General features: G+C 39.8%; 1 protein-coding gene and 1 long non-coding RNA gene across 2 annotated transcripts in view; both read right to left on the minus strand.

The window, feature by feature from the left end:
- Nucleotides 1-14,045, minus strand: part of MORC2 (MORC family CW-type zinc finger 2) — a 57,914-nt gene extending 43,869 nt beyond the window's left edge. The window contains 4 exon segments of the mRNA XM_070763137.1: nt 5,870-5,938; nt 6,717-6,751; nt 8,035-8,088; nt 13,599-14,045. Of these exon segments, the coding sequence (XP_070619238.1) occupies nt 5,870-5,938; nt 6,717-6,751; nt 8,035-8,088; nt 13,599-13,666 (226 nt within the window). The 5' untranslated portion in view covers nt 13,667-14,045.
- A 1,284-nt stretch (nt 14,046-15,329) lies between these two features.
- LOC139173374 (uncharacterized) lies at nt 15,330-27,172 on the minus strand. Its single transcript, XR_011560022.1, has 3 exons — nt 26,976-27,172; nt 16,683-16,734; nt 15,330-15,682 (listed from the first exon to the last, which is right to left on the minus strand). It is a non-coding gene; the product is annotated as an uncharacterized lncRNA (long non-coding RNA).
- Between the last annotated feature and the right edge of the window lie 334 nt (nt 27,173-27,506).

The raw sequence follows: 27,506 nt of genomic DNA on the forward strand, positions 1-27,506 counted from the left end.
TCTTTGTATAATTTGCTGTGTTCCCCCATGTTGTGGTTAGCTCTGGCCCAGCTCCTGCCCCAAGGACTGTGGATGTTTTGCCCCTGGTGGAATCTGCTGACGAAGGCTCCTCTGACCAAGAAGACATGAGTGACAGGGAGGAGGAGAGTGTGGCAGACAGCTCAGAAGGAGATCAATTATCTAGCTCCTCCTTGGATTCAGAACAAGAGTTAATGATACAGCCACGCATGCGGAGAGCGATGCATAGGCAGCAACAACTGAGAGATTATTATCAAAGAAAATGAGGCCACCCGTGGTTGGGTGGGGCTGTGGTCATTAGTGAGGCTGCTATAAAAAGCAGCCTGTGGGTTTGGCCATTGTGGAGGATTATCTGATCGTTGTGTTTCGTGACTGCTTTACTGACTTTGACCTTTTGTGTGCTGCTTTTTCCCCATTTTGAAACTAAATCAGGGCAAAGTGTGTTTCACTTTGTGAAAGAAGAAGGACTGTGAATTGCCTCACAGCTGCAAGCTAAGTATCACAGAACTGATAAGGGACTTGTACAAATTACCAGTTTGTTTGGAGACGAGAGCTCTTTGCTATACCAAAAGAGGGCTTGGTTTAAGTGAATTTTCATTATAAAGAACATTGTTTTGAATTTTCAAACGTGTGTGTGTCTGAAATTGTATCAGTGCATTTTGGGGGGGATTCTATCAGAGAGTTCGACAGAACACCCCATACGATCGCTTTCCTTGAGACAACTCACCAGGGGAGCTGTTTAGAGATGTGATGATCTGGCATCCATGCAACATGGCCTGCCCAACGTATCTGGGCTTTCATCAGCAGGATGGGAATTGATGGCAGGCCTGCTCTGGAGAAGACTTGTGCCAGGCACCTTATCCTGCCACCAGATCCTCAGAATTCTATGGAGGCAGGTAATGGGAAAGTGGTTCAATTGCCTAGCATGTCTCCTGTATACAGGTCCCAAGTGTCATTGGCATACAACAGGGTAGTTAGCACTACTGCTCGGTAGACTTTGAGCTTTGTAGCAAGGCTTATTCCATGTCGGTTCCACACGTTGGCCAATAGTCTGCCAAATTTATTTATTCATTCAATTTTTATGCCGCCCTTCTCCTTAGACTCAGGGCGGCTTACATGTTAGCAATAGCACTTTTTAACAGAGCCAGCCTATTGCCCCCACATTCCGGGTCCTCATTTTACCCACCTCGGAAGGATGGAAGGCTGAGTCAACCTTGAGCCAGTGATGAGATTTGAACCGCTGACCTTCAGATCTACAGTCAGCTTCAGTGGCCTGCAGTACTGCACTCTATCTGCTGCGCCACCCCGGCTCATGCAGAGCTTGCCTTGGCGATTCTGTAGTTGACCACAATGTCAATTGTCACTGCACGGGAGAGGGTGCTGCCAAGGTATGTAAATTGGTTCCCTGACTGTATCTTTTGTACCTTTACTGTGATGGTGCGCTCTTGGCATTTGGCTTCCAGAGCTGGCTGATGCATCGTTTCGGTGTTCTTTATGTTGATAAGGAGACCAAAGTTGTCACATGCTGCTTCAAAATTATTCACACCGCTTTGCATTCAGGGCACAGTCGTCAGCAAAGAGGAGATCATCTAACACAGTCTCCTTTATCTTGGTGACAGCCTGGAGTCTTTGCAGGTTGAAGAGTTTCCCATTGATCCTGCATCAGGCTAACTCCCAAGGAACTGTTCTGGAAGGCATCTGACAGCATGGCTGAAAACATTAAGGTGAACAAGGTCGGTACCAACACGCCCCTTTGCTTGACGCAGTTTGTGACACAAAAGACCTCTGAAACTTCTCCATTGTCCAGCACACAGGCCATCATACCCTCGTGAAATTGACATACCAATTTATCAAGGCACCCAAATTTTCACATGATGCTCCACAGGCCTTCACGACTAGCAGTGTCAAAAGTGAGGTCCATGGTGGTGGATTGTGTTCCTCAGTTTACTGACATTGATCCGATTCGTTGCAGCTTTGTTTCCCTGTGGACGTCGCTTTGGCTTGATGTGAAAGCTTAATCTGGAGCTGATGAGTCTCAGGTCAGTCCAGTGGTCAGCACTCGGCATGGCCTTGACCACCCTTACACCTTCTCTGTCTTTCTTCCATACAATGACATGATCAATAAGATGCCAGTGCTTGGAGCGTGGGTGCATCCAGAATGTCTTTTTGTGAGTGGGCAGGCAAAATGGTATTGTTGATTATCACATCGTGAGCCGCACGTCTTCAGTAATAGGCCACTGTTGTTACATTTGCCAATTCCATTTTTTCCAATGACGCCACTCCAGGCAGAATGATCGGATCCTACTCTCGCGTTAAAATCGCAGAGTAGAATCAGCTTGCCGATGAACTTCACAGATGAAAGTAGGGCATCAAGATCTTCATAAAACTTGTCCTCTACCTTATCTGGGTTCGTCATTTTGGGTGCGTAAACACTGATCAGTGTGGCTTGCTTTCCTCTCGCCAGTGGGAGTTGCGGTGTCATGAATTGATCATTCACTCTCTTGAGAAGACTGGCAGACAAGATTATTTTTAATCGCAAAGCCAACTCCAGATTCACGGCGTTCGTTATTGCTGCATCCACACCAGAAGAACGTATAACAATCTCCTGTATTTGTGAGCTGGCCTTTGTTGGCTAGACAAATTTCACACAGGGCCACAATATCGATGTTAAATCTTGCAAGCTTTCTGGAAACTAGGGCTGTTCTTCTGTCTGGTCGATTTGCTAAGGTGTTGGTCTGAAGTGCATGTATGTTCCATGTGCCAATGATGAGGGGTATCACCTTACGTTTACTTTGAAATTTTGTTACTCGGCCACATGAAATGCGATTCCCTCCAACTGCAGCAAGCTGGACAGGATTTTATAAAGCAACAATGTATAGGGTACCTTTTCTAGATGCCGAATTCAACTGTTGCTTGTCAGCAGGAAGATGACCATTAGACCTGAGTCACCTATGTACAGGTCCACGGCTAGAGCTCCCAGTGTACCCATACCTACTGCTTTGTCGCCACAGGACTAGCTCTGGTCCATTCCCAGGGCTACAATGAGTCTAAGTCTCTTCATGAGATCCCATTTTTACTTATTTTTACTATGGATTCAGTAAAAATGGTCGCTGAGCCTTCCCCTGCTAGCGAACCATCTAACTGCAAGAAGGCTATTAGAGTTTTTAACTCTCAAAGTTGCGGTCAAAGCCTTTCCTCTACATTTAGGCTAACTATGGTAGGCAATGAGTGAGCCTGAAGTCCAGTAAAACCATCATCATGCACTGCATCCCAAGGAAGCCACCATTAGTTCTATACTGATTGCCACTGGGGTTAGGTGGCCACTTATCATAGGGTCATCTTCTCTCCGCTGTCACTGTCTAGATCCACTGAGGCCTTTGATCTGAGTTCCCACATCGTCTCTGGACAATGGGGTAAACTCTACAATCTAAATCTCTCTTAATGATCCTTCTCAGGGTTTAAAGGTTACTTTAGTCTTCTTGGGAGCTTTGCAAGTGTTTTGTTTGGCCCTGGGAAGGACAATTGGCTGCTTGATGGCCATCTTTACCACATTTGAAACATATGTTGTGATGCCTAGGACTGGCCCCTCTCTTTCTCATCTGGGTTGAATCCTTCCTCTCTGGGATGTAAGGGTTTCATTGCTCCCAACCAGTGTGTTTCTGAAACATTGCCAAGTCAATCTCCACTTCACCAGCCAACTTGTACCATTGGTGGAGAGTTCTGGGTGCTCCTTGTGACAGACAGGTATAGTTCTTGCGGTCTCAGAAATACTCAATCAGCATTGCCTGGGCCAGTCTACTACTGTGTTTCCCTGAAAACAAGACACTGTCGTACAACAGTATACTCCCGCTATTGCAGCTTCCGGCCACCAGAGGAACTACAGTCTACGCACTGTAGTGGAGACTGTAATGGCGGTGAGACAGCAGCAGACTGTGTCTGCTGAACTGGACGGTACAAAGCGATGGAAGGGGCCAGCAGGGGACGCGACATTATTACGGTACCACTATGAACAGCTTTGAATGGTACCGTATGTTTTTCCACCGTACCGTATGTAAACTTGACGCCTTATTTTCAGGGGGTGCCTTATATTAGCAAATTCTGCAAAACCTGACATGCCTTACTTTCGAGGTACGTCTTATTTTCGGGGAAACAGGGTAGTCGACTGGCATGGGGTCCTTGGTTATCTCTGAGCTTTGCTTATTTTCTTGCTGAAATTTTATTACTCAAAGTAGGTAATATCAGTGCTACTGTAGTAAGGATGGTGCTTACTCTGTCAGTGTTGGTGGGGATGGTCTTAAAAGATTCTTTGGTTGGGCTGTTTACTGTTGGCTCTTTAGCAGTTTTTTGACTGGGATGTTGGTCTGAAGTTAACTTTGAAGTTAATCTATGCTGATCTGGGTGCTAATCGCTGGTGAAGAGGCGTTTGGGTCTTTGTTCTTTTTTTGGGCTGGGTGATAGTCCCTTTAGAATAGTCTATAGATGTTATTCATATTTATGTGTCCATTGATGACTAATTTGTCAGTGTGTCAATCTTCTGGAAATTCTCCGGTGTTTTTGGACTTCGCCTGGTCTAGGATTGTTACATTTTTCCAATTAAAACGATGGTTATATCTGCTTATACATTGTGAAATTAAATGATTTTCAGCATGGCTTCCGATGGGTAGTTGGTATTCATAGATGCATTCCGACAGCCTTCTGCCTGTTTGTCCTACATAGTAGTTGTTGCAGTTTTAGATTATGTTGTAGATGACTCCTGTCTTTTCTTCTGAGGTTGTTGGATCTTTTGGTTTGCTTATGGTGTTTTGAAGGGCTTTAGTTGGCTTGTGTGCTATGCCGATTCCATGCAGTTGTAGTAGTCTGTTGGAGGTTTCTGAGATATTCTTGATGTATGGCAATGTAATTCTTTTTAGGGTTAATATTGTTTATTCTGTATTAGTTTGACTGTTCAGGGACTTTTTAATAAGGTTGGGTGGATATCCGTTTTGTTGGAAGATGTTGTACATACGTTCCATTTCCTTTTTCTACTCTTCAAGGTTGCTGCGTTGCATTTGGGCTCATCTGAATAAAGTCTTTACACAACTTCCCTTGTGGGAAGTTGGGTTGTTGCTTTGGTAGTGGAGCACCTGGTTAATATGGCTGGTTTTTCTGTACACTTGCGTTTCTAGTTTGCCATTGTAGTGTCCACGATCAGCTATCCAGGAAGGGTAGCATGACAACCTCCTCTATAAGTTCTCAAAGTGGTGGTCCTTTAGGTATACCTTTAATTTCTTGATAAAAGTTTGTCCTTTGCATCATGACAAAATGGCAAATTGTTTTAATTTGTCAGAAAATTATTCTTCATACTGAATATTTTATAATTTTGAAACTCTATTTGAAAACGACTTTACAATTTAGCACACGTAACAGTTTAAGAAAAACATGATCATCCATTTCTAAGTCACATAAGTATTTTCTTTTTAAAAAGTCTGGAATACTACACTTCAAACTATTTAATAATAAAGATTTCTTATACAAATAAAACAAACACATATCAAATTAATTATCACTAATATGACAAGTCAAAAAGTATGGAGTGTGTGATTCTTGTGCAGATGAAGATGATTACCAGATTACAATGACTCATTAAATTGCCAGTTTTTGAAGGCACCACACTTGAAATTCCAATTGAATCACTTTGAAATGGACCTTCAGAGCACACTAATCAACAGATCTTCAATATATATATTTGTCATTCTGTCTTTACTCACTTCACAAATATTCTAACAAACTCTGGTGAAAAGTAATGGATAATCAATACTTGACATACTATCATCTCTTAATTTGAAATATCTTTTGTCCTCTTTTTACTTACGTGGGTCCATTCCAGCTCCATCGTCCAAAAAGTACAGCATAAATCCACCTCGAAGGTCTTCATGCTTCTCTATGAGAAGACAAGAGTTTGAGTGGCAGGTTTATAATCCTTCTTTTATATTAAGAATACAAACTGCAGTGTTCAGTTTATCATACATTACTGTCGTACAGTGGTACCTCTACCTACAAACGCCTCTACTTAAGAACTTTTCTAGATAAGAACCGGGTGTTCAAGATTTTTTTTGCCTCTTCTCAAGAACCATTTTCCACTTACAAACCCGAGCCTCCGAAACTGTAACCAGAAAAGGCAGGGAGAAGCCTCCCTGGGGCCTCTCTACGAATCTCCTGGGAGGTATCAGGGCCAGAAAAGGCATGGAGAAGCCTCTGTGGGACTTCTCTAGGAATCTCCTGGGAGGAAACAGGGCCGGAAAAGGCAGGGAGAAGCCTCCGTGGGGCCTCTCCAGGACTCTCCTGGGAGGAAACACGGCCTCCACCCTCCCTGTGGTTTCCCCAATCGCACACATTATTTGCTTTTACGTTTGATTCCTAGGAGAAAATTGCTTCTTCTTACAAACGTTTCTACTTAAGAACCTGGTCACGGAATGAATTAAGTTCGTAAGTAGAGGTACCACTGTATTTTATTACTAGAACTGCATCAAGAACTAATGAAATAAATTTGTTAAAATGCTTTAAAGCTTAGTAAGGGCCTAGGGATGAAATCAATGAACAGATAAGCCGTTTAATCATTTCTTCATCCTCATTAAATATGTACATATTCTGTGTGTTCCACCACTCTCCAATCTGACTTGTGAATATCTTGCAAACTGTAAGGAAAAATGTTAACTTACCAGCAAAGATGTCTATTCTTGTGGCATTTGCGTCTCTACAAAATAGCAATAAGGAATCGGTTTTAGTTGAAGATCACCTATCACACCTGACAGAGTTATTGTAAGTTACTTTTATCTGTTCTTTAACAACTATTGTACCCTGCGGCAAGATATTTTAAAATCATAGATGAAAATAAGAGCCAAAAAAAAGGAAATACTTTCATGGAGATAGACCAGTGAGCTTACTGATGTAACAAAGTCAAGATCTTTAAAATTGTGATCAATACAATGTAATCACATAGCAGCAGACACTGTCCATTTTGGCATTTTTTTAAAAAACTGCAACAGAAATAGCATTAGCAGAATTGATAGGACAGTTTTGGCATGAGTATACAAGCATTCTAGGAGAGGGTTAAATACTGCTGAACAGTGTTTTGGATGCATTGTTTTCAGTTTAATAAAGTGATGTAAAATAGCACTAACACTTCCAATAAAAGCATTTTAAATTATTTAAAATATCTAGTACAGTATAGGGTATGTGAAGTTTTTTTTAAAAGAAATCTTTACATTCAAATTTCTTTATAAGTACAAAAAATAATGAATTGAAAGTTAAATCCAGTGCAATTTAAGCATTTGATAAGCTAATTTTTTAGTATTATTTTATTTATTTATTAATCAGATTTGTATGCTGCCCCTCTCCGCAGACTCGGGGCGGCTCACAGCAATAATAATACAATGTAAACAAATCCAATATTTAAGTTTAAGTTAATTTAAAACCCCAATTTAAAAACCAATCATACATACTAACATACCATGCATAAATTTTATAAGCCTAGGGGGGAGGGAAAGTCTCAATTCCCCCATGCCTGACGACAGAGGTGGGTTTTAAGGAGCATACGAAAGGCAAGGAGGGTGGGGGCAACTCTGATATCTGGGGGGAGTTGGTTCCAAAGGGTTGGGGCCACCACAGAGAAGGTTCTTCCCCTGGGTCCCACCAAACGACATTGTTTAGTTGACGGGACCCGGAGAAGGCCGACTCTGCAGGACCTAACTGGTCGCTGGGATTTGTGCGGCAGAAGGCGGTCCCGAAGATATTCTGGTCCGGTGCCATGAAGGGCTTTATAGGTCATAACCAAAACTTTGAATTGTGACCGGAAACTGATCGGCAACCAATGCAGACTGCGGAGTGTTGGTGTGACATGGGCGTATTTAGGGAAGCCCATGATAGCTCTCGCAGCTGCATTATCAAATTTATTTGATCATTTCACCATTCAAGGCGACTGAATAATGCAAGAAAACAAAATTTAAACCTAGAAAGTTATTGTGTTAAGTACATTACCTTGCATTATCTACAAGCTCAGCAAGGGCTCCAAACAAGAATTCATGTGTGGTTCTGCAATGCCAAACAGAATTGATAAAAATCCTTTGAATCCGGGAAGCAGGGTACATATACATTGACCCTATCTAATCTATAACAGGTTTTTAAAGCAGCCCAGAAAATTACATAAAATTGTCCCTCAAAACAGAACAAACTTCTACAATTAACTAGGAGAGCAGCATATTCTGTGCTTATTCAAATAAGACAAGACATTGGAGGAGTACAATTTTCAACAATTATAAAAAACAAAATTATAAATTCAATAAAATGTAGACCTTTTTCAAAATGCTTCAAATGTGTAAACTATTAACAATTTAAAATCATTCTTGATATGTGTAGCATTAAGAGATTTCTTCTATAAAAGTGGATTTCCTTATTTTGTAATCTGTGGGAAATTCTGTATCCTTTTGGGGAAGCAAATGTTCAGAAATGCATAACTACTTCTAATCCAGAAAATGGAAGAAAAATATTAAATTTGCACTTGTAATAATTCAATGCTAATCCGTTAGGTAGAATCCCATTTTGCCATTCTTGAGAATACTTGGAGGTTATTTAAAAGTAGAGTAAGTGAAATGAAATACATACTTCATAAAAATGTGCTGTAATAAACTGCAAATCAATGCTAGAATGATGGCTAATGAGCAAAGTCAACATACAACACAGAACTAAGATAATGAACAATTGTTCACTATATTTATTTAACTAGTTACTGAAGATCTGACTCTCTAGGATATTTTAATTTGGATAACTGAAAGTCAGAGGTTGCTTTCCTAGATTTTTTCTTTTTCAGATTAGCTGCAGATCCAAAAAAAGCATCTCAGACACTGTTACACCAGATGACTAACAGAAATAACAAAAAATTATATTATAAACTTGACTATTAAAGAACAGCAAATCCTAGCTTTCAAAACCATATTAGGATTTGTAAAGAACTCAAATATGAATGTACCGCGTTTCTAAGAAAAGCTTGCACATTTTTCAAGGACTGGAAAAATAAAAAAGCCCATTTCTACTGATAAAAGATGGGATGTTTACATTTTTATATTAATTTAATATCCATTTGCTAACACTACATGCCATAGAACTAAGAAGAGGAATCTGCAAGACTTCTGCTAAGGCCAAGTGCTGTCATGATCATCTTATTCATTTTCAACAGGTTGTGGAAACTATTCAGTCCATCATCACAATTGGAACCAGAACATGTTACTAAGCACTATGGTTATTAAAATCAAGTTTCATCTGATTTTCAGCCTTTTTTCATTAGGAATTTTAAATGAACATGGCTTCTCCCACTCACTTTGGTTGTTGGAAGTCCAGAGGTCGCAATGCTGCATATATAAGGTGGAAAATGTAATTTTATTGTGAAAGGCAAGACTGGTTGCATTGTAAATTTTATTCTATTCTCTAACTTAAATATAAATTAAAATATAATTGAATCAAGCCATGTAATTTGGATTTTAGTTTCATATACTAATTAGGAATTCTACATAAAAAGAACAGTTTCTACTGTAAATTGGTAATTTTATCACTTCAGATTGGAAATAATAGTTCGGTCTGATCCAAGGAATCAAAAGCCATTAGTAATTCTGTATAGAGAAATCTTATTTCAGAAAGCCACACTATTTTCCAATTCCCATTGTGTCTATATGGATTTTGTCATCTGGATGTTCTCACGCAGGCAGTTTTCTTCAAAGATACATTTTTCTACAAAGATGCAATTTTATTTTTAAAATGTGATATATTTTGCCAGTAATTACTGAACCGTGTGGAATCTTCACAAAGATCTATTGAAAATAAGCACTAAGAATTTGGGAGAGGGAACTAGAAGATGGTTCTCCAAATGTCTATCTTCAAGAGCAAAACCAATATAAAGGTTCTTAACAGATTCTTCTCTCCATCTACAGGTAATAGCCATTGAATCTTTAAGGTAGAAGAAATAATGACCGACAGGAAAGGATGAGCCATGATGGCGCAGTGGTAAGAGTGCAGTACTGCAGTTAATTCTGATGAATGCCAGCTGACTGTAAATTTGGCAGTTCAAATTTCACCAGGCTCAAAGTTGACTCAGCTTTTCATTCTTCCGATTGTTGGTGACAATATGCTGACTGCAAACTGCTTACGAGAGGGTTGTAAAGCAGTATATGTCAAAGTGCTATTGCTATTAATATACTACACCCGTTTTTAAATCTGTTGTGAACTTCAATGGCTTAATTTTATTAAATTATGTTTTAATAGTTGTTTTTCCCCAAAACATCAGTGTTATCATCTCACCATATTCTGATGTCTCATTAAGTCATAAGTGGATTTTTCTCACCTTTCCTTATTGCATACGGACTGGTGCCCAAATAACTGATTTTATTATATAGGTACATAAACAATCCCAAGTGTGTAAAATGCATCCATGACATGGGAAGTTGTGTACAATTCCCAAATTTGAATCCTATCTGAAGATTTATAATCCCAAATGATTCCCTCCCAAAAACTATTTTGAATTCAAATTAAATAACCTAAACATCAACTTACTACACCCATTTGTCCTGAACTGGAAGCAATATTGACTATCTTAAAAAAAAATTAGACAGAACTCGACTCTGTTAATACCTGCATGGAAAATTATAAGGTTTTAAATTAGATTGAGAAATTTTAAAAATGGTAAATCACTACCATGTTGCCAAGAAAATTACATGGGTTGACCATTTGGTCACCAGGAGTTGAGCTCAATCTTATCACAATGTCTACTACATATCCACCTTTATTTATTCCCATTTCCACTTGCCTTAATTTTTCCTGTATTCCCCAATTAAGAAAATGCAAGTTATCTTTTGAAACAACACTGTCTAAAGCAGAGTAATATCTTGTTTAAATTTAAAGTTAAATGTCAAGTCAAACCTTGTGCTGTTACTTTCTAGCGTATAATCTTCACTTTGTTCTCAAAGACAACTGATATATAGTACAGGTACTCCTCGACTTATGACCACAATGGAGCCCAAGTCATCCATTGCTAAGCAAAAGAGTTAAGTGAGTTTTGCCCCATTTTATGATCCGTTTTGCCAGTTAAGTGAATCACTGGTTAAAGTAACATGATTGTTAAATTAATCTGGTTTCCTAATTTTGCTTGTCAGAAAGGTGGAAAAGATGACCACATGACCATGTTGCCAGGTGGCTGGGTTTTTTTTCAACCACGTGACCACGTGGCTGCTGCAATGGTTGTGTGAAAACCGACCCTAAGTCATTTTTTTCAGAGCCATTGTAACTTTGGTCATTAAATGAATGGTTGTTAAGTCAAGGACCAACCCAGTTTCTCCTGTTTCTGAATATCAACACTTTTCAGGTTAGCCTTTAAAACTGCTCAGGAACCATTCTGCAAGATTGATCAGTTGCCATTTCAGCAGATTCTACAATATACTAAAATCATAAACATTTCAAGCATCTATAAACTAATGAGGAAACCAGGACCTGATTTTAGCATATGACAATTCTGACGGTTTCTCAAGGAATGAACAATTTGACAAATCATAAGAAATTTAAATGAAAAATATACTGCCTCATGTTGCTCCATGTCAACATCCCTGCTTAGAACAGAGAACAAGGCCATAGACTTATACAGTGATACCTTATAGTGATACGCCTCGTCATACAAACTTTTCGAGATACAAACCCGGGGTTTAAGGTTTTTTTGTCTCTTCTTACAAACTATTTTCACCTTACAAATCCACCGCCGACGCTGGGATGCCCCGCCTCTGGACTTCCATTGCCAGCGAAGCACCCGTTTTTGCACTGCTGGGATTCCCCGAGTCTCCCCTCCATGGGAAACCCCATCTCCAGACCTCCGTGTTTTTGTGATGCTGCGATTTCACTGATGCTCCCTTCGCTGGGAAACCCCACCTCCGGACTTCTATTGCCAGCGAAGCACTCGATTTTGCGATGCTGGGATTCCCCTGCAGCATTGCAAAAACACAGAAGTCCAGAGGTGGGGTTTCCCATGGATGGGAACCTCATGGGAAACCCAGCAGTGCAAAAATGGGCGCTTCGGCTGGCAAAAGGGGTGAATTTTGGGCTTGCACGCATTAATCACTTTTCCATTGATTCCTATGGGAAAAATTGTTTCGTCTTACAAACTTTTCACCTTAAGAACCTCGTCCCGGAACCAATTAAGTTTGTAAGACAAGGTATCACTGTACTACATTGTCATACCTTCCCAGATTGGAAGTCCGTCTTCTTCTTTACCCAAAAACTTTAAAAATTCAGTCCAAATTTCCATTTAGCAGCTTTTGCCATGGAAAGTGACACACACACACACACATATAAAAGATTCCTGAATTTCCTGTTATAACAATTGCATCGTCATTAACTCAAGGAGTCTAGGAATATACCATCGTCATACTTAAGGTCTAAGCAAACCCGCTATTTCACTAACAGAATAGCAAGATATTACAAACTTCACATTCAGTAATCATCTCTGCATCTTTCCTATCAGGATTCTCATTCCCTTAGGGTTATTTTTTTTTTAAGTGCAAGAGGCACTTTTCCTTTCCGCAAGAGAAATCCATTAAAATTGTACCTAAAGAATTCATGCTTCTTTGATATGCATGGCAAATGTTACCATATGCACATCATATATATACTGTTATTTTTAGAACTATTCTGTTATTCCATTTTCATGCCATTTTCTGTAGTTTCTGTCCCATCAAACTTTGGAAGCAGTTTCTGTCACACCTTGACACCTAATGCCACTTATAAATAAAATGCATTTTTTTCTTGGCATGTATTCAAAAGCTGGAAAGTAGTTGTTGTCGATACAAATAATCTAAAAACAAGACGTAGATATTCCACTGTGGAGTGCTGTAGCTTTTTGCAGTGTATTGCAGTATCATCAAGAACTTGCAGCCATTTATAAATCAAGTCTAATCTCAAATGGAAGCAATTAGATTTCTCCGCAAATCAGTCTCTTCACTGTTATTTGTGTCCTTGTAGATTAAACTCTTCAGTCAGATTCTCTTAAGTTCATCTTTAGGATACCAATTATAGTGAAAATACTTACCTGTTTCTATTACTCAAAAGTTGTTTCTTGGTAGATCGGCCATCATAGGATCATTTATGACTATATTTGCAGAATTCTCTATAACTCTTTGCTATCAAAACTCTACAGCTATGCAGTATAGTATGTCGCAGTACTTCATTTTCAAATATTGCATCAGCCTTGTTTCTCAATATCTTGCTTCATTATTGCATCATCTTTTAAAATCTTTTTTTCCCCCATTCCTTGAGCCAAAAGTACTTTTAACCCGATTCCTCGGGATCCAGTGATTCCTGAGCTGGAGGAACAATGTTCAGTTAGCCAATTCATGTCAGAGATTCCAAGCAGCTTTTCATTCGTTTCTGATCATCCAAGAGGATTAGCTTCTACCCAATGGTGGGGATTTTTCTTTTTTGGATTAGTACAGTAGTTATTGCCAAGATCCAAGGAAGAAGAAATCTCTTAATGCTACATGGTAACCCACAGCTTTCTTCCCGTCCTTACTCACGAGTTAGTATGCAGATATTCGAAGGTGAGCTGGGCGCGCTGCAGGCTGCTGTAGTTGGCTAAGGCCATTCTGACGGACGCCCCTCCCCCACCCAAGCCCCTTCCTGAGGTAAAATCGAAAGGCGCCTGTTTCCTGCCACGGCTTCCCCTCCTCAGAAGCTACTTTGCCCCGTTCCAAGGCAGGAGTTTTCCAACCCGGAGCAGCATCCTTCGCACATCGGTGCTGCCATCCGTTGACCCCCTGCCCCCCCCCTACTTCCCGACCGTTATCTCCTCTGTTTCAAAGTCGGCGCAGCCCTCCGCTGTCCAATCCGCCGCTCCCCCTTCGCTCTCTCTCTCTGAGGGAAACGGAAAGCTTAGGGCCTCTCCCCCAACCCACCTCCCCGGACCCCTCGAGGCCGCTTATCCGATCCGGCCAGGACAACCGCGCCGCTGCTTCTCCCCTTGCACAATGCGGCGAGGAGAAAGAGTGGGCGGAGCAACGGCGGCAGCGCCCTTCGACGGTGATTGGTGGACAGCCCGCCACGTGGCCAGCACCCATGGTTCCACGACCGAGCGAGAGGCGGCCTGAGGGGTGGAGGGGCGCCGTTACCCTCTTCTTTCTTCCCCTCCCCCTGCCTCAGATGACAGTTGAAAGCGAGCGGGAGAGGGTGGAACGTGCGCACGCGCGCGAGGAGCTCGCGTGCTTCCTCCCCCTTCCCACCGTCCGCTGAGGGGAGAGTGGCGGTTTGAGGCGGCAGCTTCTCGCCCGGCGAGGGTTCGGAAGGCGGGCACGCGCAGGCGCTCTCCTCCCCACCCACCCCCGATTTTCCAACGGATTTGCCGCCGCTACGGCCGCCGCCTCCTCCTGCCTGGAGCGCGCGCGAGACTCCTCAGCTTCCGAAGAAAGGAGCCATTTTATTTATTTCGGAAAACGCGGCGTTTCCACTCGAAGATGGCGGCGGGCTTGTCTTTTCGATGCGTGCGCGCCCCTCGCCGATCGGCTCCTAATATTTTCCCCCCCCGCGCGAGATTTTTCAGGGAATTTTAACGTATTCTTAAGCTGACGGGTTTCTTCTTTTCCAAATGATCCCTCTTATGTACTCCTGGTTTTTGACGTACATGTTGTATTGACCGTCTTGTCATCGCCTCAGCATTTTCCCGCGGGGCGCTCGGGGGATAAAAATTAACTCGAGTTCGGGTGTAAATTCGGAGTGAAGGGGAAAAGGTGGTTGCGATGGTTCTGACGCGTTTTCAGCTTTTCGGCGATCTTTGCGCTAGAATAAACTGATTTGGGGGTTCCGTGATATAGTGATAATGTATGTATTTTTCTATCTCTGTGTGAAATTTGGCATACGTCAATATATACCTTAATATATATATTAATATTTTAATATATATTATAATATATTGTTTTATATATGTTTATATGTATATATATATAATACATTTAAAAATAGTTCTTTCTTGCCGCGCCCGATCATAAAATCGCAAGAATTGTATTAGGTGAATATTGGCTAAACTAGAGGGCTCAGTATGTCATTATGGAAATCTATGATTTTTTTACTACCGGTTGTAAGGACATTGTTACGTAATGAGAAGTCACAGTGGAAATGCCATCCATTGTCTGCAATCTGATGCATTCAGGGTTCTAAGCAAAATAAATTTTCGCCATATAATTTACACAAGGGTTCATTCTCTTGGCATTGCTAATTAAGATGGAAATAGTAAAAGAGAAGTAACAATTGGCTGTATTTTGTTTATTTTCATGACCATGTGACACCCCCCCTTTTTTTGTTTATATGACCTCTTCTGACTCCCATTCCCATTTCTTTATAGATGATTAAAAAATCAATTTTTAAACACACTTTAGGCTACAAGTGAAGGCAGTTTGGGCTTGAATTGTGGTTCTTATTTTTCCAATTTTCTTAATTCTTAAAGCTCAGGGTGTGTGTGTGTGTGAAATCCTTCAAATCAGAACATCTGATGTCATTCTCTTCATAAAGCCCTTCAGGAATTTTACTTTGTCATATTATGGAATAAATGTTCCTCTTTTGTTCATGTTGTTGCTTCCATACCATTTTTACATCACACAATTCTGATAACCTAACAATAAAAATAAGATGCAAAGACAAGGTGAGTTGTAAATGACCTTGAAGAAAACACCAGAAAGAATTGAAACATCAAGTTGTATTATTAAAAATAACAAGCTTTTAAATTATTCATATATTTATTGAATTCATCATGAAAACTTTGGATATAAGAATGGTTGAAATTTAATATGCTGCCATGTACTTTATAGACTCAAGTAAGTATGAAAAAGCAGTAAAAAGTGTTTTTGCTCATTAGAGTTCAACAAATTTGCAAGTTGCTGAATATATTCATGATTGTGAGCACTTTTAGGACGTTTCTTATGTATACTTAAGGATTATTTTAGTAATAACATCTGTTTTATTGTTTTATAAAGCAAACTAATGCATATATCACAAAAATGATAGTGAATAAATCTTATAATAGTTTTTGCAATAAATTTTATTTTGGTTGCCGTGCACCATGGAATGATTTTAGGATAGATATTCTGATCAGGATTTAAAATTTGTGTAAACCCAGTGGAAGGTTTTGGTTCTTTTACCTGCCCACATTTTCAGTTCACACATATCGGAAGGTTTTCGTTAATGTTGCAGTTGATGCAGAATTGGTCTCTTTCACTTGAGAAGCCAGTGAACGTTGTAACCGAAAGTCGGATTCATTTTGAGGGATATGCAGATTAAAGGCTATAACATTGTTTTGGCACACCTCAATTTTACAGTGGTTGATTGGTGATTGCTAGTTCTAGGAGATTATGTATTCCTACCTGTTATGATAGCAGTTGGTTTTAAATAGTGGGTCCATGATTTTAAGATATTTTTTTTTAAAAATGGCAGAATTTATAAGTGCCATTTAATTTCTTGTCAACAGACCTAGTTTTAGGATTCTTGATTATGCTGTGTGGTAACATATTTCACTTGGAGATAGATTAGAGAAGAAAGTGAAAGTTTATGGTGTTAGTGGCCTATTTTTCTTGGATATGAAAACAAAAGAATGAATGACAAAATGAAAAAAGTACCTTAGGGACAAAGCCAGTTGGGTGACTTTCTGCAAGTCATACCTTCTCAGCCCTAGGAAACAGGCAAAACTGTTAGAAAAACATTGCAAACGGAGTTAAAAGCCTTGCTTACCTCGTACCCCTTCCTATCTGGGACTGCTGCTGTGCTTTTGGGCTGTGGGAGACCTCAATAGAGAGGGGAAAGAAGAGTCGAGGATTAAGAGCCATTTGTCCTGAAGTGCAATAGGGTCTCCTGCTTGAGCAATTGCTTGGACTCGAAGATCTCCAAGGTCTCTTCCAACTCTTATTCGATCGGTATTCAGATCGCTAAAACCAATTCTAATTTATACTCCTTAATACATTTGATGAAACTGCCATGAGATTCATTGTTTTTACTATACTGGGGGGGGGGGGGGAGAGAATTATTTCCTAGTATTTTATTAGTTACATTATAATTTATTGTACATTGCTCAGTCATTGGAATTGGGTGATATGTCCGTTTAATATAGACTGGAAAGGAATATTTTTTGAACTCCAAGGTGCAAATTTTTAGTATTTGTAACTTATTATCAAGGGATTTTTCTTGCTTTTCTAGAAATATCTTCAATTAATCATGTCATTTGAGCATAATTGCAACATATTTACGAATACAGTATATAGTCAACTCTTGCTGTAATCTTGCTGTATTGAATTGGTACTCTATGTTTATGGCACATTAATAGCAATAGACCTATACTGTAGGAAGGTGTGATAGCCTTTCATATGGTGGATTCACCCCTTATTCTACTCATAAATATGCAGATTCAAGGATTTACTGTGAACTCTACTAATTCTTATATTTCAGTATATCTCTTAACTTGAATAATGTCATGTTCTATTTACGCATATTCAATTTTAAACTTATCTTCTAGATATTTATATGTGGAAAGAATAGTTAAAGTATCTGGTGAAAAAAGAGCCGGGGTGGCGCAGCAGGTAGAGTGCTGTACTGCAGGCCACTGAAGCTGACTGTAGATCTGAAGGTCAGCGGTTCAAATCTCATCACCGGCTCAAGGTTGACTCAGCCTTCCATCCTTCCGAGGTGGGTAAAATGAGGACCCGGATTGTGGGGGCAATATGCTGGCTCTGTTAAAAAGTGCTATTGCTAACATGTTGGAAGCCGCCCTGAATCTAAGAAGAAGGGCGGCGTAAAAATTGAATAAATAAATAAATAAATAATTGCCTAGCACAAGGAAAAGATCAGATTTAGGCATCTATGTATATATTCAGGGTGTCCAGAAAACCTGGAAAACAAATCGGAATTATCAGGGAAATCGGCAGTTTGGGAAATATCGGAATTATCAGAATTTATGAAAAAAGCAGAATAAATTGGGAGTGGGGAAACCAAACTGTATTAAAATGTTTAAAAGTCGGGAAAATCATGGGAAAAAGCAGATCACATTACCTGGTAGAGTCAAGCAAAAATGAGCCTGACTGTGGCAACAACTTGCTTCCTCAGTTACCGATATTTCTCCACGGCTTAGCCATTTGGTATGACATCATCTACGACCGCTTAACTAGATCGCAAGTTAAAGGAAAATGTCAAGGAATTTCAAAATGCTTTTCCCCCTGGACACCCTGATAGTTCAGTGTAGCCTAGGAAAACAAATTTATGAATTATTATTATTATTTATTAGATTTGTATGCCACCCCTCTCCGCAGAATTAAAGGAGATTCTGCGCATATACACCCTTTCAGCCTCTCCTTGTTTTCATAGTTTGTCCAGTTACCAGGGAAAGACGCAAGGTTTTAAAGAAGGTGTTGATCACTGTATCGTTCATTCTTGTGCTCACACACGTTTTTCCAGGTTGAAATCCAAATGTACAAAACTTTTAATCCTGTTCTTTGCAGGAAAGCGGGGGAGTTCTAGTACATATTCAAATTGCAAATACAATTATTGGTAAATCCGTATTTGAGTAATTCAGCACATTCAAATTAAAGTTAATGCTCCTTATTTCTTTAATTACAATTTTCTGAAATTAGTATTAAGAATTGTTGTGGATAACCTGAGTCCTCAGACCCAAATGTAGCTTTAAACTTGATGAGGTTTTGATTTGATTTGCTTGTTCAAATGCTTTTTGGCCAGTGGAACAACATCTGATCAGGATTACTGAAAATAGGTGTTTCTGTTTTGAGTTAGGAAGTACTCAAACATTTATATATAAGCTCTTAGCGTTTTTGAAGTACAAAGTCCTTTCCAAAATATGACACAAGAATCCAATCCCCCCCCCCCCCCATATTTTTGATAAAGTCTTGCCAAAACCTTTGGCAAGTCTATAGAAATGCTTTTCTTAATTTAGATAATAATTAATGCTTTCCCTGTCAGTGTTGGTTGGGATGGTCTTAGATGTTCTTTGGTTGAGCTGTTACTGTTGTCTTGTTTGGCAGTTTCTTTATTGGAATATTTGGGACTTATACAAATACACGAAGATTGAAACATCCAGGATTATGGATCTCATAAACCTTTGCCTAGCCACATTGCTTCCAATTTCATGGACCAATTTACCAACAAATTAAAGGTACATCTATAGGATAATAACTTTCAGAACTTATAATGAGAGTCATTATGCCACAGAAGCCGTAGCCCTTCTACAAATGCAATCCAAAACTTGGAGTGGATATGTAGACAACACTGATTATAATAAAAAAGGACCAATGAGAGAGCACCCGCAGAACTATCAACAATATCTTGAAAGGAATCCAGTTTATCAAAGAAAAAGAAAAGACCAACTCGCCACCCTTTCTGGACATCCTGATCAGCAGAGACTACAATGGCAAACTAGAAGCACAAATACAGAAGAAGCACTCATACTATCTGTTGTGGTTAGCTCTGGCCCAGCTCCTGCCCCAAGGACTGTGGATGTGGGGGAGACATCCACATGCTGCAGTCCTGTTTTGCCCCCGGTGGAATCTGATGATGAAGGCTCCTCTGACCAAGAAGACATGAGTGACAGGGAGGAGGAGAGTGGGGCAGACAGCTCAGAAGGAGATCAATTCTCTAGCTCCTCCTTGGATTCAGAACAAGAGTTAATGATACAACCACGCATGCGGAGAGCGATGCATAGGCAGCAACAACTGAGAGATTATTATCAAAGAAAATGAGGCCACCTGTGGTTGGGTGGGGCTGTGGTAATTAGTGAGGCTGCTATAAATAGCAGCCTGTGGGCTTGGCCATTGTGGAGGATTATCTGATCGTTTGTTGTGTTTCATGACTGCTTTACTGACTTTGACCTTTTGTGTGCTGATTTTCCCCTGCTTTGAAACTAAACCAGAGCAAAGTGTGTTTCACTTTGTGAAAGAAGGACTGTGAATTGCCTCACAGTTGCAAGCTAAGTATCACAGGACTGATAAGGGACTTGTATAAATTACCAGTTTGTTTGGAGACGAGAGCTCTTTGCTATACCAAAAGAGGGCTTGGTTTAAGTGAATTTTCTTTATAAAGAACATTGTTTTGAGTTTTCAAACGTGTGTGTGTCAGAAATTTGTACCTGTGAATTTTTGGGAGGATTCTACCAGAGAGCCCGACAGAACACTATCCGGGTGCTTCACTACCAAAGCAATAACCCAACCTCTCACATGCTGTGCAAGAACTTTATTTAGATGAGCACAAATTCACTGCAGCAATCTTGAACAGCATGAAAAGGAAATAGAGTATCTATACCACATATTTCAACAAAACGGATATTCATTCAACTTCATCAAAAAGTGCCTCACCACTCAGCCCAATACAGCACAACCAACACAAGCTCTAAAAAGAATAATCCTGGCATGTATCAAAAACATCTCAGAAACCACCAATGACTCCTTATTAGTGCTAACCATCTGACCTAGTTATGAAACGTTGGCAAGAAAACTATCAAGCTCAAAAACACCAACGACCCATCATTTCAACCCTGAGCTACTAATATTTTCCTTTGAAGGATTAACATGTTTACACACATCACGTAAGAGATAGCAATAGCACTTAGATGTACTGTATATACAACTTCACAGTGCTTTATAGCTCTCTCTAAATGGTTTACAGACTCAGCATATTGCCCCCAAAAATCTGGGTTCTAATTTTACCCACCTCGGAAGTATGGAAGGCTGAGTCAACCTTGAGCCTGGTGAGATTTGAACTGGTGAACGACAGCCAGTAGTCAGCAGAAGCAGCTTGTGGTACTGCACTCTAACCACTGCATCACCAAGGCAGTGGTTTACACAGTCAACATGTTGCCCCCAACAATCTAAGTCCTCATTTTAATGACTTTGGAAGGATGGAAGGCAGAGGCAGCCTTGAGCCTGGTGAGAACTGAACTGCTGATAATAGGCACTTAGCAGAACTAGCATGAAATACAGCACTCTAACCACGGCATTCCACCATATAACTGGAAAAATACCATATATTTATCAACGTGAATAATATTATAAATTGGCATTTAATCGTGGAATATCTGCTAAAGGAGGAAACAGTACAACCAAGAAAACATTACCAGAATTCTCCATTGAGATATGAAGATTAGAGAAAAACAAGAATGCAAAATAATGTGGTGAATGAAGATAAAGTAATTCTATAGCATCTTGGATGTTCGCTGCCAAACATCAACACTTAACAAAACTGGACCAGGTAGAATGATGGTTACAGAGTTAAGTAGTTGAATGAAAAACCACTTTCAGAAGATTAAACTACAGTTGTTTGAGATGAGACAAATTTTTTCAATTTCCACATTCACCTACGTCAGATTGTTATGTTTGGGATTGGAGACAACTTATGGTCTGTGTAAACTTTAAAAATCTTCAATTACTATGTCCTGACAGATCTATCCATTACAATAATTCTTTTCAATAACACCTCCAAATCCAGTAAATTATAGCTCAGCAGCACTGCAGAAAGACTCTATTTTGGGGTGAAGTGCTTAAGAGGGAAGAAGATAATATTAAGTATGCTGCCTTGAAATTCTGGAAGAGAGACATGATATAAATATTTTTTTTAAACTTCATGGAAAGATTAAGGGATTGCAGAAACTGAAAAAGAAAACTGATTTAAAACATCTGCTGTTCAGAGGAGCAATTATCCTTATTAAAACCCGCTTGCGATAGCAATGAAGAAAATAGGACTAACCAGAAAATCCAGTTTCCCCTCTGCTTTTAACAAATTAAGACATTTTGTTGCCCTAAGGAAACAAAAAGAACCAAGATAACATTGCTTTCCCTCCTATCTCAATGCAAATCTTGACTAGACAAGCAATTGAGTCTTCTATTGGCAAGAGGAATTTTTATGGCATTTGGGCTGGAGCTAAGGAATACTGCGTATGTTGTGCCCTTCTATGTCTGGCTGTCCTTTAACATTTGCAACTTCCGTCGACTGTCTCAATCAGCCTTTGATTTGCCTTCAATTCTCTTACATCAAGACTCACACATTCAGGTGTTGACTAGAAATGGAGACAATGAGAAGAAATTTGCAATTTGTTGGAGAAATTAAACTCAGAAGCACACACACTGCAGTTCAGTTCCAAGTCCGGCCCAGCTCCGGCACACGTTGCATTAACGCAGCTCGCAAATGTTCCTCCTGTTCTAGTTCAGTAACTGATTCAGCTGGGTTCATTAATTCTTTATATAGAATGATTCCTTTTTAATTGACCAAGGCTGATTGGACACACAAGGAATTTGTCTTGGTACATATGCTCTCAGTGTACATAAAAGATAAGTTCAAACATTGAAATGACTCCTTTGCTGGAGAACCTCTGCCAGAATCTTAAAGCTTTTCTCCAGGAAATAGAATCCAGTTAGAAGACTTCTTAGAACTGATATAGTCCCAATTCCCTGCATATTGCAAGAGACATTAAATTATTTTGGATATATGCCTGTAAAGTGTTGTGGTTAGCTCTGGCCCAGCTCCTGCCCCAAGGACTGTGGATGTGGGGGAGACATCCACATGCTGCAGGCCTGTTTTGCCCCCGGTGGAATCTGATGATGAAGGCTCCTCTGACCAAGAAGAGAGGAGTGACGGAGGAGGAGAATGTGGCAGACAGCTCAGAAGGAGATCAATTATCTAGCTCCTCCTTGGATTCAGAACAATACAGCCACGCATGCGGAGAGCGATGCATAGGCAACAACAACTGAGAGATTATTATCAAAGAAAATGAGGCCACCTGTGGTTGGGTGGGGCTGTGGTAATCAGTGAGGCTGCTATAAATAGCAGCCTGTGGGTTTGGCCATTGTGGAGGATTACCTCTGATCATTGTGTTTCATGACTGCTTTACTGACTTTGACTTTTTGTGTGCTGATTTTTCCCCGCTTTGAAACTAAACCAGAGCAAAGTGTGTTTCACTTTATGAAAGAAGAAGGACTGTGAATTGCCTCACAGCTGCAAGCTAAGTATCACAGAACTGATAAGGGACTTGTACAAATTACCAGTTTGTTTGGAGACCAGTGCTCTTTGCTATACCAAAAGAGGGCTTGGTTTAAGGGAATTTTCCTTATAAAGAACATTGTTTTGAATTTTCAAACGTGTGTGTCTGAAATTTGTACCTGTGAATTTTTGGGAGGATTCTACCAGAGAGCCCGACAGAACATAAAGTAACTTTATTTATTTATTTATTTATTTATTTATTCAACTTCTATGCCGCCCAATCCCTTGTTTGAAAACTTCCAATGAAAATACTGTTTGATATCAACTTATTTCACTAGCCCTTGGTCTAATGGCAATTTGTTCACCGACTGTTCTAAGTTCCAATGGCACTGACAAGAGTGGCTTACAGCCAGTCCTTGCTCTTTCAGTGTCACTATGGTGATAGACGCAAAATTAGGGCACTTGTCAACTGGCAAATACGTATCATACTTGCAATATCCTGGGATCATGTGATCACCATTTGCAAACTTCCCAGGGGACTTCTGACAAGCAAAGTTGGGTCATTAAATGAATCAATGGCCATTTCATCAGCTAAATTATGTATACAGATGTTGAATACTAGCCTAAGACAAAACCTTAGGGTACTTCATGTTTCTCTCCATATAGATGTAGTTCTGTTCTATAGTTCAGCCACTTACAAATCCATTTGGTGGAAGTATGGAACTATGGAAACGGCAATGAAGTTAGCCCTTAGCACAAGACTTGGCAATTCAATACTGCTGCATTGAGGGATGAGGTGGCCTTTGAGGATTGACAAATCTTCTCTGCACCGGGAGGCCAAACCTGGCCGTCTGCATTCCCATTTTATCTCCAAAGCTACGCCTTTATTCTCTGGGATAGCTGGATTTTCAAGCTGCAGATTTATGACTTTCAAGATACAGTCCTCAAAGAAGATAGAGAGGGATGTGGGAAAGGAAGCCTGAAACAGAAGACAATGTTCTAGCAGCAAAAACAGCAGACATGATGACTAAGTAATGTAGACACGTCTAAGTAACGTACAGATGGGTTTTTCACACCAGAGATTGGAGGCCAAAAGGACTGCCTGGATCAAAGCAGTCAGAGAGGATTTGCTGGTTATTTCTATTCCGAGTCCCATCTTTACATTGTGCACAAGAAAGGGAGTCCGATCCACCACTAGAGAAAAAGTCAAGGCACAAAAAATTTCATTTGAAAAAATTAGCAAGTGGCTAGAAAACATGGATTCCTTGATAGTGGGTTATTGAATCAAACATGTACACTCAATGTGCTGTATACAGTATATCGGTTTTCAAGTTGCTGATTACATTCATGCAACATTTTAAGCTATGGCTTCATTAGCCAGAATTGACTGAAGAAACATTTTTTAGATTGTTTTTAATACATTAGATTTGTTTACATTGTCTTTTTATACCATTGTTAGTCGCCCTGAGTCTTCGGAGAGGGGCGGCATACAAATCTAATAAATACAAATACAAATTTAAAAATAGAATAACAGAGTTGAAAGGGACCTCATCTATTCCAGCTGCAATGCAAGCCCTGAAAGAAATTCAGCTTCTGTATAAAAACAGGATAAAGAACTTTCCAAACCTAGGAAAACTATTTTTTCTGCTCTCTTCCATTGTATATTATGTTAGTTATACTTTTATGGAGTAAATGCAGGCTTGAATCCACCAAACCAGAAACATAGGTGGAAGAAAGGCTGATCTGAATAGAGGAAGCAACAGAACCAGAAAAAGTTTTAAAAGTCTTTTTCCCTTCTGATTTTTTTTGGGGGGGGAGGGGGGTTGGATGGAAATCTAGGTGTATATAAGCAGGTAAAATACAGTTCAATTTCAATGAAGAGTTAAGCATCGTTTTATTTTCAATAATGAGGCTCCAGGATTGCAGTTTGTAAGGGAGCCAGCAGGTGGCATTCTTCCCCCTGGGGAATTGGAGCAGCCTTCTAAGTTTGCTAAAAGACACTACCGCCAAACTTCAGAATAAATATCTGATGGAAAAATCACTGGAAAAACATGATGGAGATAAATGGGTGTTAAGGACAAAGATTTGTTCTAGAAAAACTTTCCTGGTTCATCAATCAAATAACTTTTTTAATGATACAGCCTGAATCATGCATAAGTAACACCAGAATGCCTTCCATCCCCTGTCCTAATGTTTCTCTTTTACTAGTGTCATGTACAGTATATAAATATTATTATATCTTTGTATACCACCAATACGTACTTGACAAAACAAATGAACAAATAAATAAATATTAACTGCCCACTTGGAGCCATTTTCAATCAGGATAGAGCTAAGGTAGAAAGGATCTTGGAGGTCTTGTAGGCCAACCCCCTGCTCAAGTATACCTTTTTAGATAGGTGATTGTCCAGTTTTTCTTTAAAACCTCCAGTGATGAAGCTCCCACAACCTCTGGAGACTGTTCCACTGGTTCTCACTGTTAGAAAGCTGCTCCTTAGTTCCAGGTTGCTTCTCTCCTTGATTAGCTTCCACCCACTGCTTTTTGTCTTACCTTCTGGTACTTTAGAAAATAAGTTGACTCCCTCTTCTTTGTGGCAGGCCCTCAGATACTGCTATCATAACACCCGTAGTCTCTTTTCTCTAGTCTGGCCATACCCAAACCCTGCAACCGTTCTTCATATGTTTTTGTCTCCAGTTTCCTTAATCATCTTAGTTGCTCTTCTTTGCACTTTTTCCAAATTCTTTAACATTTTTGTAATGTGACCAAAACTGGATGCGATATTCCAGGTGTGGTCTTACTAAGCGGTACTAATACTTCCCGTGATTTTGATTCTATGCCTGTTTATACAACCAAGGATTGTACAGTATTAGATTTTTGATTGCTGCCACACATGCCTGTCTCGTGTTTAAGTGATCGACCACTAGGATTCCAAAGTCTCACAATTGTTTTAAAGCAGTGGTTCTCAACCTGGGGGTCAGGACCCCTTTGGGGATTGAATGACCATTTCACAGGGGTCACCTAAGACCACGGGAAAAGACAAATTTCCCCTGGTATTAGGAACTAAAGTTTCTATTCTGGAACCTTGGAACCTATTTTTACAATCCGACCAATCGGTGTTTACAGTGGGGGTGTCCCTCTGACCTTCTTGGCAATCAGCTTAAAGCTCTGATAGGAGAATTGGCATTAGACTTATGGTTGGGGGTCACCACAACATGAGGGGTCACGGCATTAGAAAGGTTGAGAACCACTGTTTTAAAGGTACTAGAGCTTACTGAAAGCGCTAAATGGTTAAGGTCCCTAATAGCTACAGCTGTGTTTGTTCTCGCACCTCCTGGTCTGCTGGAGCTGTGTGAAAGATGACCTCTTTGCCATGCAAAGAAAAAACAAAGGCTTTCTCGTGAGTATGATGCCCTGCCTGGAGATGTTGGCTTGGCTTTTATATTTTAACTTTCCAAAGATTGCAAACAAAACTCTTATTTGTTTATGTATGCACTTTTAGCGTCTTGTAATAATCGCTCTGTTGATTTTATCTCCTGCTTTACAGTATTACTCATCATCTCAACTCTTGGCTAACCTCCCCTGAGTTCAAAAGCTACGCAGGGTCTAACCAGAATAATCTTACACAAGAGATGATCTCCCCATTGCTGTAGACCAGCTATCATATTTATTTATTTTATTTATTTATTGTGTCCAATACACAATGAGGGTTTTAGTGGGTATATATCTATATACACATAGTAAAATACATGATGAAGGTTATAGAGGAGATACTCATAGTAAAATATATCTATGAAATAATAGAAAAGAAGATCTAGTAATAGAACATAACAGTGAAAGAATAGAAGGAGAGATATAGGAATAGAAGAAAGGTATAGGAGATATAGGAGAGCAATAGGACGGGTCGGTAGGCACTCTAGTGCACTTGTACTCGCCGCTTACTGACCTCTTAGGAATCTGGATAGGTCAACTGTATATTTGGATATTTCAACCAAAATCCATGTCCTTTTCTCTGCTATTTCTGCTGTTATTATAAGTTCTTTCATTCCGTCTTTTTTATTCTTATCCATCTCCTTTAATCAAGCTGTGTTCTTGCTGTATTTCTTAGAGTTATATCTACCGTTTGTTTCTTGTCAGCTGAGCTGTATGGTTTCTCGCAGTGAGTTAATGTTTATGTTTGATATTGCAGTATAGGCACCTTTTATTAATGTTTGATTTCCTATTTGGTGCAGAGTTTGTCTCCCAGTTGATGTCATGCTAGTTAAGGTCCTCCATTATTAATGTGGTTTGTTTCCTGAACGCATTAGTTAACTGATTGGCAAAAAGCACCTCTGTTTTGCTTGACTGAGTGTTCTGTAGTACACAACTATAGAATATAGAATAACAGAGTTGGAAGGGACCTTGGAGGTCATCTAGTTCAACTCCCTGCCCAAGCAAGAGACCCTACACCATTTCTTACAGATGGTAGTCCAGTCTC

This window comes from Erythrolamprus reginae, chromosome 10 (assembly GCF_031021105.1).
Source record: "Erythrolamprus reginae isolate rEryReg1 chromosome 10, rEryReg1.hap1, whole genome shotgun sequence".
Taxonomy (NCBI): domain Eukaryota; kingdom Metazoa; phylum Chordata; class Lepidosauria; order Squamata; family Dipsadidae; genus Erythrolamprus; species Erythrolamprus reginae.